The 19,494-nt window shown below is 41.9% G+C and overlaps 1 protein-coding gene across 2 annotated transcripts in view; it reads left to right on the plus strand.

Moving 5' to 3' along the window:
* The window catches only part of LOC119647096 (E3 ubiquitin-protein ligase MARCHF2-like), a 56,989-nt gene that overhangs the window by 29,730 nt on the left and 7,765 nt on the right, over positions 1-19,494 (plus strand). Inside the window, exons 4-6 of one of the 2 annotated variants that reach the window (XM_038047866.1) lie at positions 8,336-8,399; positions 8,539-8,688; positions 8,742-8,803. In XM_038047866.1, the coding sequence (XP_037903794.1) occupies positions 8,336-8,399; positions 8,539-8,688; positions 8,742-8,803 (276 nt within the window). The remainder of the gene's footprint in view (positions 1-8,335; positions 8,400-8,538; positions 8,689-8,741; positions 8,804-19,494) is intronic. The other variant, XM_038047867.1, reaches the window with a different exon arrangement.

The following is a 19,494-nucleotide window of genomic DNA, read 5'->3' on the forward strand; positions in this document are numbered from 1 at the left end:
TGCTTATTGTGCGAAGCAAAAGAGGGGCAGGATAACCGGCATATTGCCGGAAGTGGTAAATGTCCGCAATTTAGGAAGGTGGTCACTGCAATGAGAAAATGAGGTGGAGCGGCAATATGGGCTTGTGGTCGACAGGCCATACAATGTACTGCAAGTCAGGCAGCCAGTGGCTTTGTATGGGCGAAAATAAGTGGTGTATATGTATACAGCTGCTACGCCCCGCCAAGTTTGACACTGTCTGAATTCGAGCAAATGCTTGATAATCTTGTTCTCGACGCAAGGGTGATTGCAGGTGATTTCAATGCTTGGGCCCTAGAGTGGGGTAGCAGAGAATCAAATGCTAAGGGGCGCAGTCTATTAGAGGCTTTTGCGCAGATGGACATGGTTTTGGCTAACGAAGGTGCTGTAAACACCTTTCAGAAAGGGGGGTCAGGCTCGGTTGCAGACCTGACCTTTATCAGCCCTTCCCTGGCGTGTGGTATGTCCTGGTGCGTCAGCGAACGCTACACCCACACCGATCACCAGGCAATCTTCTTTGAGACATGTGTCGAGCCACAGGCCAAAGAGCTATCATGCCCGAAACCGAAAAAGGTTTCAGGCTGGTCTGTAAAATCTCTGGATGAGCAGACCCTCATACAAGTGCGGTTCGATCAACCTGATAAAGCAGGCGCCTCTACGGAAAGAGCCGTCCATCTGGCTCAATGAATCGCCAAACCATGTGACGCCTCCATACCTAGGAGGTGATCATTCCCCAGTATAAGGCCAAACTACTGGTGGAATGATGAACTGACCGGTCTTCGATCAGCCTGCCACCGAGCCAGAAGAGCGGCTCAGAGGGCGGTAGGTAGAGTCGATCAGGGGCAGAAAGAGTGCGCCTATAAGGCAGCCCGCAAAACCCTCAAGCTCGCCATCCAGCGAAGCAAGGCAAAATGCTTTAAGGAGCTCTGCTCAGAAGCGGACATAAACCCATGGGAGAGTGCTTATAGAATCGTGATGGGACGATTTAGAGGCCGCTCCTCTCCGCAGATCACGTGTCCCACCCTCTTGCTGAAAATCATCCAGGGGTTATTCCCCCAGCAAGAAGAGAGCACCGACATATTCCAACCACCTCTGAATGTGACGGCAATTCCTCCAGTCACCAGAGACGAAATGCTGGAGATCTGCGGCAAAATAGGAAACAATAAAACGCCGGGTCTGGACGGAGTACCGAATAAGGCCCTTAAGCTTGCCGTGAAATCCAGGCCGGACATGTTCGCTGAGTTGTTCGAAGCGTGCATGTTCGAAGGAATATTTCCGGCGGCTTGGAAGCGACAGAAGTCGATACTTCTGTCTAAGCCTGATAAACCTCCAGGTGAACCATGGTCATACCGACCCATATGTCTTTTGGACACGGTGGGGAAAATGTTGGAGCGGGTAATCTATAATAGATTGCCCCCGGTTGTTGAGACCCAAGGCGGCCTTTCAAATAGGCAGTATGGGTTCCGAAAAGCCAGATCAACCATTGATGCCATCAAATTGGTTACTGGCTTGGCCGAAGATGCAATCCACGGAAAGGGTAGTACCAGCAAATATTCCGTGGTAGTAACCCTGGATGTGAAAAATACATTCAATTCGGCCAATTGGAATCTAATACGGAAATCCCTAGCGAAGGTTGGTATTCCCGCCTATCTTGCTGCTATCATCGATAGTTACTTAACTGAAAGGAGGCTCTGGTATGACATTGATGACGGACCCCAGGAGTATATTGTTTCCGCGGGTGTCCCACAGGGCTCCGTATTGGGCCCACTACTGTGGAACATCATGTACAACGATGTACTTAATCTTCCCCTTCTGGAGGAAGCCACAATGGTGGGTTACGCTGACGACATAGCACTGGTTGTTGTCGCAAAGTATCTTGAAGATGCTGAGTTATACTCAAGCGAAGCAATCAGTGCTGTCAAATGCTGGTTGGAGAGCTCTAGTTTAACGCTTGCAGAGGAAAAAGCAGAAGCGGTCCTCATCACGAAGCGCCGGAAGAGAAATTCCGCCTGTGTTAGAATCGGGAATCATATCATCACTTCCAAGCCGACCATCAAATACTTGGGGGTGGTGATAGACAGGAAGCTCAGCTATAAGCAACACGTACAGTATGTTTGTGATAAATCATCCACTGCTAGTATGGCCCTGGCGAGGATGATGCCGAATGTGGGAGGGCCACGGCATACCTCTACGTTGCTTATAGCCAGGGTTGTGACCTCAATCAAGCTCTATGCGACCCCAGTTTGGAGCGAGGCATTGCGGATGTCAGTTAATACTAACAAACTGAATGCCGTCTACAGGAGGACAGCTCTGAGGGTATGCTCTGCCTTCAGGACTGTCCCAGGTGTTGCAGCATTCGTCATCTCTGGAATGATGCCCATTGACATCTTGGCAGATGAGATGGCGAATATATATCATGCGAAGCCAATCTCTCCCTTATCGCAGACGAAGAAGACTGAGAGGGAGAGATCCATAAATAGATAGCAAGAGCGGTGGGAACCCTCGGGAAAGGGTCGGTGGACTCACAGGCTCATTCCTGCCACCAAGGAGTGGTTGTAGAGACGACACGGTGAGATTAATTATAATCTCAACCAGTTTCTCACGGGACATGGAGGATATCTCCAATACCTTCACAGGTTTAAATTGGAGACCTCACCCGACTGTCCAAATTGTGATGGAGTCCCAGAGGACCCAGAGCATGTATTCTTCCACTGTCCGAGATTTGTGGAAGAAAGGAGGAATCTAGAAGAGACTCTAGGAGAGGTGCTGGTACCAGAAAATCTGGTGCCGAAAATGCTAGCACATCAAGAGAATTGGGATGCGGTCAACTCCATGATCGCATCTATTCAAGATAAATTGCGAAAGGCAGAGGAGAAAAGCGCGGTCACGTGCGCCGCGTATAGAAGAAATGGGATTAAGCTAGAGTGAGCTGACTCCGCTCCATGATGTAATACCTTATGCTGGTTCCGCGGGGCAGGGAGGGAGTCGGGGGTGGTTTTAGTGGGTAAAAATCCCACACGCTGGTGTGTCCAGACCAGTGTCTTTTGAAGATTTCCACCTCCTCAAAAAAAAAAGAAAATAACAAAAAAAAATAGGTTTTGTGTTTACACAAAACCTTAAAAACGTAAGCGCAATGCTGATCGCATCTGATTTCGAAGCGAATCAGTTGTAAGGAAGGAGGGTTGGTAGGGCTCCAAAATGATCACTTATTACGCGGTGCCATTCCCAGAAACAACCCAAACGAAAAATCTAAAAAAATCAAGAGGTCCCTGTCTGTTATCTAGGCCTGAAAATAACTCTTATTTTCAACGTCTGATTCATGAAATTTAATATACTCTTTGAAAATTGGCTGGAAGTTCATGCATCATGGAATCAGGCAGTAACTTAGTCTGTAAATAATGAAAAATAAATAAAATTCTATCGAAAAATAATTTTTTCCGAAGTTTCCCTTATTGTCTCATATTCTTCAGAGTTCAAATTATTTTTTTAGCCAATAAAAAACAAGTCGGGAAACCGGAAGCTTGACGCTTCAGGTATAAAAGGTTTTGTGTTTCACTATATGAGGAGTATAACACAGTGCTCCATTGGTTGGTAGCATTGACTTGAGATACTTACTTCTGTTAGCGGTAGTGATCTGCCCAGAACTGGACGATTCTCGGGTCAATGCTATCAGCCAATGGAGAACTGGGTAATGAAATTGGTTTATGTTTTAACGCAACCTGGATGAAGTGGCTTTCCATAACTGGTGTTTTTTGTGATCGATGTATCAGCGAACGTCTCAAATCTAAAATTTAACGCAATGTCGTCCGTCCTGTTACTCGCTATGGTTTCGAGTGTTGGCCGACTTTAAAAGACAATGAATGGCGTCTTGCTGTAATGGAGACCAAGATGTTGCGTTGTTCTAGTGGCGTGACACGTTTTGATCACATCCGAAATGAGGATATCTGCGATCGATATAGGGTTGAACCGATCGTTGAAAAACTGCTAGGGAGGCGTCTTCGATGGTATGGTCACGTAATTCGCGCTAACGAGAATTCACTTGCCAAGATTGGTCTGAACATCGAAGTGTATGGTAAGTGACCAAAAGGCCGGCCGAAACAACGGTGGGTTGATACGTCAGATGGGGATTGAAAAGCCTTGCGATTACATCCAAGTAAGGCACTTGATAAAATAAAATGGCTAAAACCGATCACGATGAGCCGACCCCGCTTGTAAACGGGGCAAAGGCCGAAGAAAAAGAAGAGGATGTGAGGAGCGATGAGTGCCTGACAGTTCCGTGTCACATAGTTCAAAATTCTATTGGCTTGTATTTTTTAGAAAGCGATTCAAATAAATCATTTGATCAAAAGCCCTGTATTGATAATAGTCAACCTTCTACGCATCATACTCTGAGTTTAATATTATTAGCAAATCCAAGAATTTAACTTACATCAGATATAAACAAATCGGGAAACTGGAAGCTGGACGCAGAGGTTTTGCGTATTTCTTAGTACGTAGCACGTAATATATGCATATATTTTGTGAGAGTATCCACTTTCCGGTGATATTGACATCCACAGTCTTGAATTTGCAAAGAAGCAACAGCTTTGACGTATTATAACTTTGTTAGTAATAGTGCGATTTCCACCAAACTTGGTAAGACCATGCATTAGATTATAGCCTACATCTCCGCAATTTCGTGGTGCTAGGATGAACCTAAGGTGGGTTTTACCACCAATTACTAAAAATTATATTAATATACTATTATTAACTTTATCTGAACAGATATCGGTAAGGAAGGTATTTCGAAGCCCAGGCACCATATAATGGCAGCCTCCTGATTTTTTTCAGATTTTTTGGTTCGATAGTTTCTGAGAATGGCGCCCTTAAAAAATTATCACTTTCAATCCCTACCTTCCCAGCAAATGTCAAAACTAAGACCGGCTTCAAAAAATACCAACCGAGACCTTTAATTGGATATTCCAAAAAAATGTACACCCCCTTTTTCCTTAAACTTGACGTAAAAGGATGTAACTCACTTTATGCATGAGGGTTTACAAGTCCCACCTCTATACCAAATTTGGTGTCAATTGCCACAACCGTTTCCGAGAAAAATGCGTGCAACAGACAGACAGTAAACCTATTTTAATAAGGTTTTGTTTTACACAAAACCTTAAAAAGGGCTGGGGAGAAGTAGATTCGTCATGAATAGAATTTTAATATTTCACTCGAATGTTAATTATTCCCGTTAATTAAGACCTCAGCATCTTATTTGCACGGCTTTAGAAGCAGTCAATTCGCGCGAAATTGTTTAGTTTGAACTGCTATAACTTTGGCGTAAATGGTCAGATTTACAATAGTCTTAGGATAAATTTAAGGGTTTTTTAGTCAATTTCTAAAAGTTGGTAATATACTATTAGTAAATTTATTTGAAAAGATATCGTAATGGGACATATTTTGCTGCCTACATTTCGTCTAAGCGCACATGCGTGGGATTTCATAGTTCCCATATGTCCACCAAATTTCGGTTCGGTTTAGCCGTTTTGGAGAAAAGTGCGTGTGGCAGACAGACAAACAGACAGTCAATGAACCGATTTTTTAGGTTTTGTGTAATACACAACCTTAATAATCGATTCCTGGAAAATTCCACAGTGGTGTTACCCTTTAAGCAAAATGCATTTATTTGCAAGCTTGAATGGGTATGGACGTACATACCATTGTGACATTTTCGGTTAAAATATGATATGATATAAAATAGGATTAAGCGTATCGGGATTTAAAGGTTGGTCGGTTTTGGGCAAAAAAAAAAAATGAAAACGAATTTGGGTTGACAATTTGATTTTGTGTGACACAAATTTTTACAGTTTATATGTCTGACCGTCACACGCACTTTCTCTAAAACCACCACATTGATTCGAACGAAATTTGGTGGACTTATAGAAACTACGAAGAACCAGGCATACAGTGAGTGATATAAATTTACGTGGAATTTTAAGTGGAACTTCTCCTACATGTAAGGAAAAAAATTTGTTTCAGCGAAAATAATCATTTAAGGTATCAAATGAAACGTCTCGATTAGAATTTCCGAAACTGATATTACTTCTGAATTGTATGTCAAAAGGAATCAAAACGTGCACACTTAAAGTGAGCGAGAACTCATTTTCAGAAACTATCTAAAACACAATTCTGAAAAAACAGGGTCATGCATTTAAATGAAGCATAGGTCTCAAAATATGTCCCATATCGATATCTGCTCCAATTAAAGTAATAATAGCATATTATAAATTTTTGAGATGGGCCGAAAAACACCCCTCAGGTTCATCCTAGCGTGGTGCATAATACTGGGAAGTGTCGTGAGGATCCAGCTATTGATGTCAACATTATAGCAGCTCGAGCTTATTCAATTCCATGCGAATTTACTGTCTCTTAAGTCATGCAATAAGATGCTGACGTCATAATTAACGACAATAGTTATGACTGTAATTTTAAAGTGGTATATAAGAAAATTCCACTTTTGCCCAAGCCCTTTTTTATCCTGTTTTTAGGTAAATTTCTTCACACTTGCTAATAATTTCGAAGTACTTGTGAGAAGCGTCTCATTGTCAGTACTTTCCAGATCAAATTATTTGTGAAACTGGCTCTTGAAGAATAGTCTTCAATTGAATTTTAATATATGTACAAGCGGGACTGTCCTGCCCTCGAAGTTTCTGCGATAAGGAAACACAAAACGTATAGCTGAAACGTCCAGTCGTTATTATCATGAAGAATGAATCAAATTGCAGTGAATTATAGTATTGTGACCATCGATCCCACATTTGGTGTTAACGAATGAATGAATGAATCGCTTGTCATGCAAGGAGTGTCATAATTTTGAGTTGGGTTTAAGTGAGCCTTCCTATGCATGCAAAGAAAGGATTCTTTTTCTCCGAAATGGGTAAGTGAGATAAGAAATGGAAGATATCGATTAGAGTTAAAGTTAAAGTTCTTATGTTGACACTAAGGTAGGCAGGTGGTGAAATATTGCAAATTTAAAGGCAGAATCCATTCTCGGAAAGAAAAAACACCTTGATATCCTCGTATGACGTCTATGTCAAAAATACCTCCATTCCATACCTGAAATCCTTTCTAGCTAATCCCAGAAGGTATTTTGCAACAAAAAGGTCATTACATAGCCCATAATACTGGCAAGCGTGGTGGAAATGCCCTTTTTATTAGAAAAGTTATGATTTTTTTTTTCGCATAAATTTACTGCACCTTATGCCATCTTTGAATGGCATTCTTTTCTTTATTGGCTTGTTTGGAACCTTTTTTGCATCTTATACCTAAAATCCTTGCTAAACTAGGACATCGACGAGAGAGGAATGGTAACTGATGAAATTCCTCGAGAGACTCAAATTGTCACTCCGTATCTTGTTAAGGTTTTGTGTAAAACAAAAATTGATATTTTGGTCACCGGGTGAATTTAAGGAAAGTGAGGGCAAAATGGGTGTCTCAAAAAATGTAACAGGTGTCGCTCTCAGAATCTATCCAACCGAAAAATCCTTAAAAAATCACAATGGCGAATACATATGAAATCTGGGGCTGAAAATACGTCCTCCTTCGATGTTCAAACCAATCTTAGCTAGTGAGTTTTCATTACAGCTAATCAAACCACCAAGCTATCGAAGGCACCCTCATCATCTTTCTTTCCATTGCTAACATCTTTATTCCCATTACCGCCAGCACTCAGAGGACAATATGTGAAATGCAGATAGATTTTGAATTTTTATGCTTTCGTTGATGCGTCAATAGTAGAGCGCACAATTTGTGGAGCGCCAATTCAACGAGGTAGCGCTGCTGCGTGAAGCAGTTTCTTGCGGAAGGTCACCTTTCATTAATAGAATTAATCCGATTTTTGTGAACTTTAATTGGGTAGGCTCTGAAATTGAAACCTGCTTCACATTATGCATTTTAAAATACAAGTTCCCTACTTTTCACTGATATTCATGCCAGTTTCAAAATCGAAAATTTTGCGATTCTGTACATGTGAAACCTTTTAATTGGTTAGGCCGAGAGACGATTTTAATAAGGATTTGTTTTCCAAAAACGTTAAAAAGGTATCTTTTTACCTAGGGAAAATGAAAGCACGTACATAATAATTCCTTTTAATCATATGTTTTAAGCCAGAGAGTTTCAGGAAAAACTAGCATTTGTCATGAACATAGAAATATGCATTTTAATAAATACTTATATAAAAAGACCGTTACAACCATTACCACCTATATCTATATTTTATTATTTTTATTTACTATTTCGACTTGCCATATATGTCATTTCATAATATTTTTCAATACTTTAGGTATAGTCTATGGCAGTCTCTTCTGCTATGGTACAGGCACCCGAATAACAGAGATGCCCTGCAGGTAAATTTTGTTTCTTGTCTTTAGAAATACACAAGGATATGCCAAACATATGACTAAATTCGGGAAGAATTGTAAAGACCGCATAAACATATTTACATAAACTCAAATTAAATTACTTTACCTCTTAATTTTTTGTCAGACCGATTTCCTACTGTGCTCCTTGATAACGATAGTGTCTTCCGGGATCATTGGGATGTCATTATTAGGATTGCATTTACTCCGTGAAAATCAGTTTGGAATTTCGATGATATGGACGAAGGGAAGTTTAATCATGTTCCTCGTTATTGTGGTAAGCAATTTTCGTAAAGATTAACGCAAAAATATAAAAAGTTAACTTTTCAGACCCTTTCATACCTTGCGAATGTTTTCTTAATTCTAAAAGCGCAACTTAAATCATGGTACAGGTGAGAATTGGCAAATGTAAATTCAATTCAATTCAATTCAAAATTCCACAAAAAAGAAATAGACTAAACAGCAAAATGTTAAACCTGTAACCTATTGTAGATTACCCGCTCCAACATTTCCCCCATAGTGTCTAAAAGACTAGTGGGTCTTTAGGAGTAGTAGTACCAGCTTCTGAACGGGACAAAGGCTGAAGAAAAAGAAGAAATAGTAGCTTCTGCCAGTTCCATGATGCAGAAAAATCCCCGATATCATGCATGCTTCGAATAGCTCCGCGAACATATCTGGTTTATATTTCAGGACAAGCTTGAGGGCCGGTATGCCCTCCAGATCATAGGCTTTACTGTCGCCCATTCTACTTCAGATCTCCGGCAGGTCGTTTCTCAAGACTGCCGGACTCAGTGTCTTATTCAGAGGTCGCTTGAGGTTTTCCGAACCCCCTTCTTGCTGGGGAAGTTCAAATTAACTTCATAACAGTATATTAACATGTTTCTGGGAAGTTGACTAGAAACCCCCTTAGGTTCATCCAAGAGTCACAAAAATTTGCAATAATATAAAATATATTGTGAGATATAAGAGCCCCAGTTTTAATCACGGTCGTCCTATTACAAATATAGTTGCACTAGCTGAAAGTTGTCTTTTCCGTGTAAATCTACTGTAATCCAAAATACTAAATATCAATATCACACTAAAATGAGTAGCCTGACATGAAACATAGACATATACACGGACATATGTACATATAAATTCACTTCAATATTTTCTTTTTTTGGTCTCTTACTCCGAGTGAGAGAGCAACAAATTATGGCTTATTGTGACCATTGGTTTAGTCAGAAACATTATTTGAATCCAGCTAATAACTTTCTTCTGTTTTGTAGTTAAATGGTGCACATATTCGTATAAACAAAACGAATAAAATAAATACATGTCTGCACGCTAAATGTTGGTACCCTAACTGCAAAGACGGAGCAACTCGCAAGAGCCCTTTGGAAAAGGCGCATTCATATCTGCGCTCTGCAAGAAACCCGATGGTCTGGTGCCAAAAGCTGCGACATTGAACGCGAAGGCGGTAAAAATGCCCGTAAACTTCTCTATATTGGTAACCCACACACACAATATGGTGTTGACATTGCCATCTCAGAGGGTTTCCGTGATGCCATTAAAGAAGTCGAAAGATTTTATGATCGGCTGATGAAGCTCACCATTATATCAGCTGATCGCAGTATTCACTTCTTCACCACAGACAGCTCGACCTGATGCTGAGAAAGAGGCGTTCTGGTAACTTGGCACGTGCTTGCTGACGACTATATTATCATTGCCGGCGACCGTAATGGTCATTTGGGTCAAAAGGCAGACGGTAACAGATGCCATGGCGGAAAGGGGTTCAGATCGCGCAATGAGGGTGGCGGGCGTATAATCGATTTTGCTGACACCCATCACCTTGTACTTATGAATACATGGTTCATCAAACGATTGTCTCATCTTCCGACATTTTATATTATGGGAACAGTCAAACGCAAACCGACTATATTCTCGTAAGACGCCGACATTTTACTACTGCCACTGATTGCAACGCCGTTCGCTATGGGACCATCGCACCTCAACTTCGGCCGTTGATTGCCGTCCTGCGAATTAAGCCAGCGATAAAAACAACGTGGGGAACGCACTGGCTCGCGGCGCATCCAATGGTGGCGGTTTGCTGGGATGAAAGAAGAAACGATCTCACTCACACGATTACCGACCATTACGAATGTGGAAGAATCGTGGAACCAAATGAAAGACGTGATTCACAAAGCGACCTCAGCAACTCTCAGGGTTCCCAAGCCGAGTAAGCGGTACATCAACCGAGATACTTGGATTTGGAATTATGACATTGAAATAAGATTCCGTGAAAATAAACGCCTCTACCACAAATTTCCCGATAATAAAATGCTTGCTAATTAGCAAATTTATAAGAATGCCAACCGGGAAGCATGGAAAGCTGTCGCTGTCACCCGAGCGGACCATTACAAAAATCTTTCCGATAAACTGGACACTCGGGATGGCGAGAGAGATCTGTATCGACTTGCCAAAAGCCGTAACGAACGTACAAAGGATATTGAACACTTCTGTCTCGTTAATGACAAGAACTGTACTTTGCTTACCAACCGTCGCGCAGCAACGGATAGATTTCAGCTGAAGAATTTGCTCGTCCTCTCCTTCCACAATGGTTGACATCATTGACCAGTTCCACCTGTCAGCGCGTCGAAAGTCGAGGAGGCAATAAAACGAATGAAATCTGGGAAAGCCACACGACCTGATGACATGGCATCTGAGCTCTGGAAAGCGAAGAGCTAGGACCCAACACTGTGGCTCAGTGAATTCTTTAGTCGGGTTATTCAGGAAGGATGAACACCATCTAACTTGCAAGAAAATACTGCTGTTCCAAATAGAAAAAGAAAAGTAATCCAGCAGAATGTTCAAATTACCGTCAGATCGCATTTTTGACAATCGTATTCGCGAAATCATTGAAATAACCGTGAATCAAGTTTGTCTTAAACTGCGAAAACGACTTGTAATGGTAAAAGTGGATAGGAAGATCAGGTCGATCATGCTAAGTGGCCGACAATGACCTAGAGGGCAGAGCTATCCCAAAAACCTAAAAAAAAATTGGCTAAGTTGACCGTGAAGGTCCGCCCGTAAAGATTGAAGCTCCATCAAAGTGCTCGCTCGACACGTTCTTGCACGCCTCTGTGCTAGTCAGGCTCGGGAATGTGGGGGGTTCTTTGAGCGCTTTGATCCCTCACGCTTGATTACTACAAATCAACGTGTCTATTCTGATGCATGGGTCCGCACCGGATTCCAAAATAGACATTAATAGGGACCTCGCGACGGGCTATCGAATAGCAACCCGAACGCGAACTAAAATTGGAAAATAAAAAACCGGCTCGACCGCGCGCAACGTTTGTTCTGTTTGTCTTGAGATTTAACGTCTCGTAGGTGATTGCCTTCCAGAAGCCTCTGGATCTACGGGCCTTTGCGGCTATAAGCTGAAAGGTATTGCCGTCCGAGCTACTGACGAGTGTCCTTCCCTACCTTGATGTGAAACGACTATCTCTTCGTTTCAGCATTTGAAAAAAATTAAATATTCTTTCTTCTTCGTAGGGATGAAGTGACGGGTGAGATGAATCCTTGATGGAGTACGGAGGTAGTCGACTATATGCTGTGCCGTTCCGTTCTCAATGATTCATCTTCACACTATCCCAGAAACCTAAAAAAAGTTGACCGTGAAGGTCCGCCCGCAAAGATTGAAGCTCCATCAAAGTGCTCGCTCGACACGTTCTTGCACGCCTCTGTGCTAGCCAGGCTCGGGAATGTGGGGGGGGGGTACTTTGAGCGCTTTGATCCCTCACGCTTCATTACTATAAATCAAGGTGTCTATTCCGATGCGTGGGTCCGCACCGGATTCCAAAATAGACATTAATAGGGACTTCGCGATGGCCTATCGAATAGCAACCCGAACGCGGACTAAAATTGGAAAATGAAAAAAACGGCTCGACGCGCGCGTGGAGTCGTAAGTCTCTGGACCCGAGTGCCGCGATCAAGGAGGGGAAGATCCACGACGGAGGATGTCCCTTCTGATAGAGGTTCTGCGGGTGGACGGAGGAAAAATGAGGGAGGAAGTTCTCAAATTACGCCAGAGTTACTCAAAAATCATTTCGTATTATCATTCAAAAAAAAAATAAAAGGAAATATATAAATATAAATAATAACAAAAATAAAATCAAAAAAATAATTAAATCAAATTCAAGGAAGAGAAAAAAAAAAACTAAAAGGAAAAACAATTTTACCGATAACCAAAAAAAAATAAAAGAAAAAACTTACGCAGGTCGTTACTCCGAGCTCGAAGGATGATTCTGGTACAAAGAAAGTTGTTATCATTATCCTATGAAAATTTTTATTATAACTTGACGATTCCTTCTCGAACAAAATATGAAACACCTGGCACCAAGCAGGCGTATTGCTTAAATTCTTACAGAAACGATTAATATATTATGCTAGAATCCGCACGTTTCTTAGCTGTTCAAAATCTGTCGTTTCCTACGAAAAACAACTTTTCCGGAATTTCTCCCCAACGTTCGAAACTTCCAACAAATACCGTCTCCCAAAAAAAACAAAGCACTCTCGTTTCTTCTCTGTTCCAAAACTCTAGTCCTCTACGAACGACAATTTTTCCCGAATTTCCGCCAACGTTCGAAACTTCCAATCATTCCAGTCCCCCAAAAACAAAGCACTCCCGTTTCTTCTCTGTTCCAAAACTCTAGTCTTCTACGAACGATAATTTTTCCCGAATTTCCACTAACATTCGAAACTTCCAACCATTCCAATCCCCCAAAAACGAAGCACTACCCGTTTCTTCTGCCTTCCGTTTTTTTTTCGCACCGCTTCGCTTCCTCCTTTGTTCTTCCCGCACCGCTTCATTTGCCGCTACATAGCCTTCAACTCTCTCTAGGCAATGTTGCGGCAACATGCGCATGCGCCGTGCGGATGTGGCAAATCATTCGCCTCTTGTCAAGATCAATTCGCCCGAATGCATTCAATAATGTGCAATCTGCGGCGAACATTAGGGCAATTGCACATTATTAAATGCATTATTTAAGCAAATTAATTAAGAAGAGTCGATTCCGCTCACGTCGCGTAGCCGCGGTCACTACAGACCTAACGAAATACAGGCTGCGCGGCTACTCATAGAGAAACACCGTGAGAAGCATCGCCCTCTTTACATTGTCTTTCTGGGTCTAGAGAAAGCGTTTGATCGTGTACCACAAGAACTCATCTGGTTTGCTTTACGACAGCACTTATTGCCAGAAGAACTCGCGCCCTGGGTTCAATTGCTCTAGCACGATCCGAAAAGTAAAGTTCGAAGTATGACGGGTGTATCCAACGTCCAGCGCTCTATACACTGCTTTATGCAGCTGATGTTTTCCTAGCATTTGATAGCAAAAATTTGTGACGACCGATCCTCATGAAACAGGTACAATCACTGTCCGCGGCAGTGATCTGCCCAGAACTGAGCGATTTATAATAAAAACCTCGGATCAACGCTATCAGCCAATGGAGAACTGCGTTATGAAATTGCTTCACACGTTAACGCAACGTGGATGAAGTTGCGTTCCACAACTGGTGTTCTTTGTGATCAACGTATCAACGAACGTCTCAAATATAAAATTTACCGCAATGTCGTCCGTCCTGTCGCCCTCTATGGTTCTGACTGTTGGCCGACTATAAAAGACAATGAATGGCGCCTTGTGGTAATGGAGACGAAGATGTTACGTTGGACTAGTGTCGTGACACGTTTTAATCACATCGGAAATGAAGATATCCGCGATCGTTATGGGGTTGCACCGATCGTGGAAAAATTGCGAGAGAAGCGTCTTCGATGGTATGGTCACGCAATTCGTGCTAACGAGAATTCACTTGCCAAGATTGGTCTGAACAGCGAAGTCGATGGTAAACAACCAAAAAGCCGGCCGAAACGACGGTGGGTTGATACGCTGGATAGGGATTCAAAATCTTTGAGATTGCACCCAGATCAGGCATTTGATAGAGCCAAATGGCGAAACCGATCATGACGTGCCGACCCCGCTGGTGAACGGGACAAAGGCTGAAGAAAAAGAAGAAGAAGATTCGCATAAACGCATTATTTAAAAGTGCAGCGCTTTCGAATTCTTGATTGAAAAATTTAATTTTTTTATTTATATTTGACTATTGGGGAGTTTTCAAGCAATGTTATTTACAAAGTTAGTATTTTGTAAAAATAGTAATTTTTGTATGGATCACAGGAACGCCAAATTGGAATTCGCCATGTTTTTCTGAGATGAAAAAAGAATAAGTTAGATGGTTATTGGTGTTATTGTCATGTCATAAGAGGAAAAAATGTTCGGCTATCGGGTGAGAAAATGAGTAAAAACTCCATTTTTTGGCAGGTTAGCGTTTTTATACATACCTCCAAGGGGCTAATTTTGTGGCTTAAAGAATAGAAAATCCAAAATGGCGATCCGGATCTGAAACCCATGAAAATCCAGTGGATTTGCATGCAACGCATTATTTATAAAAATAAAATGTAAAATTACAGTACGCATACTTGATCGTGACTGAGAGTGAACATTAGGGAAATGTAGGATCAGACAGATCTCAGTTTTCTCCAAACTTTAGCGAAATCTACACCAAACCAAATACTTGTAGTTATTTGCGTTGAAGTGTATTTAAGGCCTAGTTTAATACAAAAATTTACAAAACTATTTAAATTTGAAGTTAAAAGCTAGTTACTTATTTTTGAATAATATTTAAAAGTTAGTCCAAAAAATAAATTTCTTCAAATGTGCTTTCATATGTGTATGTGCCAGTGTACATTTTGGGCTACATACAAATGGGATAGTTCTGCACTATATACACAAGAAGAAGGGTCGAGCTTCCGAATTTCGACTTGTTTATTATTTCTAAAAATTTTATTCACAGAATATAGTCATGTTGGGTATCGAATGAAAGGTCTCGATTAGTACTTTTCGAAACCGGTCTTAGTTTTGAGGTTGTTCAAAAAGACGGGGAGTGCGACGGGTGGAAAGTGATGATTTCGGACCCATCGGATAACGGACCCATTCTCAGAAACTACCCAAACGAAAAATCTGGAAAAATTCATGGAGCTGCCCCTATATAGTGCCCAGGCTTCAAAATGCTTCCCATATCGACATCTGTTCAAATTAAGTTATTAATAGTATATTACATGCTAAATGCATAGACATAACCGGCTACGTACAAATGGGTTCTACACTCAAATATACTCACAAAAGAAACAAACAAAACTATTCATATCTGAAGCGCCCAGCTTCCGGTCTCCCGACTTGCTTTTTTCTTAGGACTCATCACGACTACCAGTTCGGAACAAACTATCAGCAAGTCAAATCAATTCAATTCAAACCTATTTTGTACTGTTTTGTTATTCTATGCAACTTTGATACACTTTCACGTTGTAATATAAGCGTAGAGTCCCCCGAAGGGTATATATACGAATAATTTTTCTGGTAATAAAAAGTTTTCAGACTGCATTTTCCGCTTAAAAAAATATTACCAAGGTGTAGGGCTTAGAAAACATACCAAAAAGAAAGCAAACATTCTGATAAACGGAGGTATTAGATAAACAAACAGAACTATTTTATTCATTTTTAAGGTTTTGTGTAAACACAAACCTTATTAAAATCGGTTTACCGTCTGTCTCTGTCTGTCTGTCTGTCCATCACATGCATTTTTCTCGGAGACGGTTATAGCGATTGACACCAAATTTGGTAGAAAGGTGGGAACTGTGAACGCTCACACATACAGTGAGTTACATCCTGTTACGTTGAATTTAAGGGGGGGGGGGGGGTCCCAATACATGCAAAAGGGGGGTGTACATTTTTTTTTCATCAAATATAGTCATGTGGGGTATCAAATTAAAGGTTTCGAAGCCAGTCTTAGTTTTCTTGGAAACGTGGGGAGTGCGGGGGGTTGAAAGTGATCATTTCTTTAAGGGGGCCATTCTCAGAAACTACCAAACCGAAAAATCTGAAAAAATCAGGAGGCTGCCACTCTATGGTGCCTAGGCTCCGAAATACCTTTCATACCGATATCTGTTCAAAGAAAGTTAATAATAGTATATTACTATAATTTTTTATAATTGGCTAAAACCCCCCTTAAGTTCACGCTAGGACGACGAAATTTTGCAACAGTATAGGGTGTAACATACAGCATGATGTTACTAAGTTTGGTGGAAATCATGCTATTGCTAACAAAGTTATAATACGTCAAAGTTGTCGCTTCTTTGCAAATTGAAGGCTATAAAAGTCAATATCATCCGAAAGTGGATATTCTCACATAATATTGTGTATGCATATATTACGTGCTACGTACTAAGAAATGCACAAAACCTTTCGTAACTGAAGCGTCCAGCTTCCGGTTTCCCGACTTGTTTTAAAACTAAATTTAAAATTGAACATTGAAGGGTACGAATAATTATTCTGGCAAGTGTATAGATACATACAATGATCCGACGACATTACCTTCCCCTGAGTAAGTGAGGTCAAAGGGTACTATAGATCCCAGGGCGGAACATGGATTGGCATCCACGATGGAGCATAAAACCTGGAACACGCCTACTGAACCAACAACAACAGCTCTACTGCCAAATCCTACCTCCACCACCACGTGGTGATCATTGCGAGTTCTTTCTTTATAAAAAACTGCAGATAGAGAAGGATAAAGGCGAGTCTCCCTCGCCTAAAAACGGGGCAAAATGTAACAACTGGACCTCCAGGGTGGAGGTTGGGTAAGGCTGACAACTCTACACGGAAAACCGATGTTACGAAGCCACGAAAGGAGCCTCGGACAGGATGAATTTTACAACGACGAACCCGGCAATGACAACTCATTAACGATTTGCGCATTTTCTCATGGAACGTGCGCTCTCCGGTAGCCTGTCCCAATATAAGGCTGATTTAAAAGTGTTGAAAGAGATGCGATGGACAGGGACCGGCTTCCTGGAGAAGATCTGCAACACCATATATTATAGTGACCATCCAGTAAACCATGTGCTCGGAGAAGACTTCTTAGTCAGCCAAAAAATGAAATCTGCTGTAATATAGGCAAAAGGCTATGCACTCTGCGTTTGCGAGGCAAATTTAGAAATATAAGCCTCATAAACGATCACTGCCCCTACAGAGGAGAACTGAAGAGACGGAGAAGGATACCTTCTACGAGGCAGTTGAGCGGGCCCTCAAAGCCTGTCCCAAGTATGATATCAAAATCATACTTGGAGATTTAACAGCTATGTAGGGACGGAGCCCGTATTCAAGGGATACGTCGGCTCCCCATAGCTTACATAGGAATACCAATGATAACGGACTGCGCATTATCCAATGAGCAGTGTCGCACGAAATGGTAGTTGAAAATACCTGGTTTGCCCGGAAAGTGGTTCACAAACATACGTCGGCCTCCGCAGACGGGACCACTTTCAATCAAATTGACCACGTGCTGACTGAACGCTGTCACCTCTTAGCCTTGATGAATGTCAAAACATATAGGGGGGCCAATATAGACTCGGACCACTATCTCATTGGCATGGTGCTCTGAGCTCGAATTACGACACCACCTACAGTCCCCTCTGACAGTCAGGTGAGAGTTAACCCTGAAGCCATTCCACAACACAGCCCTCCGCGACACCAATAAGTGTGAAATGGAGCAGAGATCCTGGAGCATGAACTATCAACAAATGATCTTCACATCCACCTGAAGAACGTTATCATTGATACGACCACAAAGATCCGGCTGATTTGATGATGAATGTAAGCTACCTACGGAACGGAAGAATGCCTGCATACCGAGTAATGCTGCATTCTCAAAGGACGCGGATACGCGCAGAGACTTACCACGAACTACGGCGAGCGGAGAAGAGGACTCCACAGACGGAAAAGGAAGCCTGGAATAACCAAAAAGTCTGTGAACTAGAAAAGTACAGGCAGGAGTCACACCAGGCACGCAAGTTTTACCAACAAGTCAGCGGGATAAAGTCTTATACACCTCGATGTTCATCCTGCCAAGACAAAGAGGTAAATCTGATTTCCGACAGAATGGGCATATTGGAGCGATAGGTTGAGTACTTTGAAGAGCTACTAAACAACCAGAACATCGGTGAGTTCGTGGTCCAGCCAACTCAAGACGACGGACAAATACTGCCACCACCAAGTATAGGAGAAACAGTCGTGTAATTCATCGGCTTAAAAATCATAAGTCGTCAGAAGCCGATGGAATCACAGCCGAATTAGTTAAATATGGAGTCGACCACCAAGTGGTTCATCAACTTGTGCTGAAGGTATGGGACAGCGATTCAATGCCTGACGATTGGCAACGAGGCATTATCTGTCTCCTACATAAAAAGGAAGATTTCACACAGTGCAGCAATTGTAGAGGTATCACGTTGCTGAGTACCATCTATAAGATATTATCCGTTATCTTGCTACATCGGATAGCCCCATACGCCCTGAACATCATTGACCCATACCAAAGAGGCTTCACCCCAGGCAAATCAGCAACAGAATAAAACTGTACATGACCATGAGAGAATTCGGTATCCCGACAAAACTGATAAGAGTGACTAGGTTGACCCTGACCAATGTGCGAGGGCAGATAAAAGCAGCAGGATCACTCTCAAGAGCATTCAACATCAACAATGGTCTACGACAAGGAGATGCGCTATCATGCGTCCTCTTTAACCTGGCCTTCGGAAATGTGATTCATGATGCTGAGATAAATGCAAGAGGTACGACCCTCTTTAAGTCCACCCAACGACATCGTGGGAGTAACCGTCCGAGACGTACAAACTGCCTTCATCCAGATCGAGCAGGTGGTGTGAGATCTTGGGCTGCACATCAGTGAAGGCAAGGAGAAAATATATGGTGGCAACGTTAGCATCAAAAACCAATCAACCAACAACATGCAAACCGCACTGGTGCAAACGGGAAGAATAAGGATAGGAGAATACAACTTTGAGATCGTTGATTAATTTCTCCTATCTAGGGTCGAAAATCACAACCGATAACAGCTACGATGATGAAATCCTCGCACGGTTGTTGTCAGCCAACAGAGCCTATTTCAGCTTACAAAGACTGTCTCCGCTCGCAAT

This window comes from Hermetia illucens, chromosome 1, assembly GCF_905115235.1.
Source record: "Hermetia illucens chromosome 1, iHerIll2.2.curated.20191125, whole genome shotgun sequence".
In the NCBI taxonomy this organism is placed as follows: domain Eukaryota; kingdom Metazoa; phylum Arthropoda; class Insecta; order Diptera; family Stratiomyidae; genus Hermetia; species Hermetia illucens.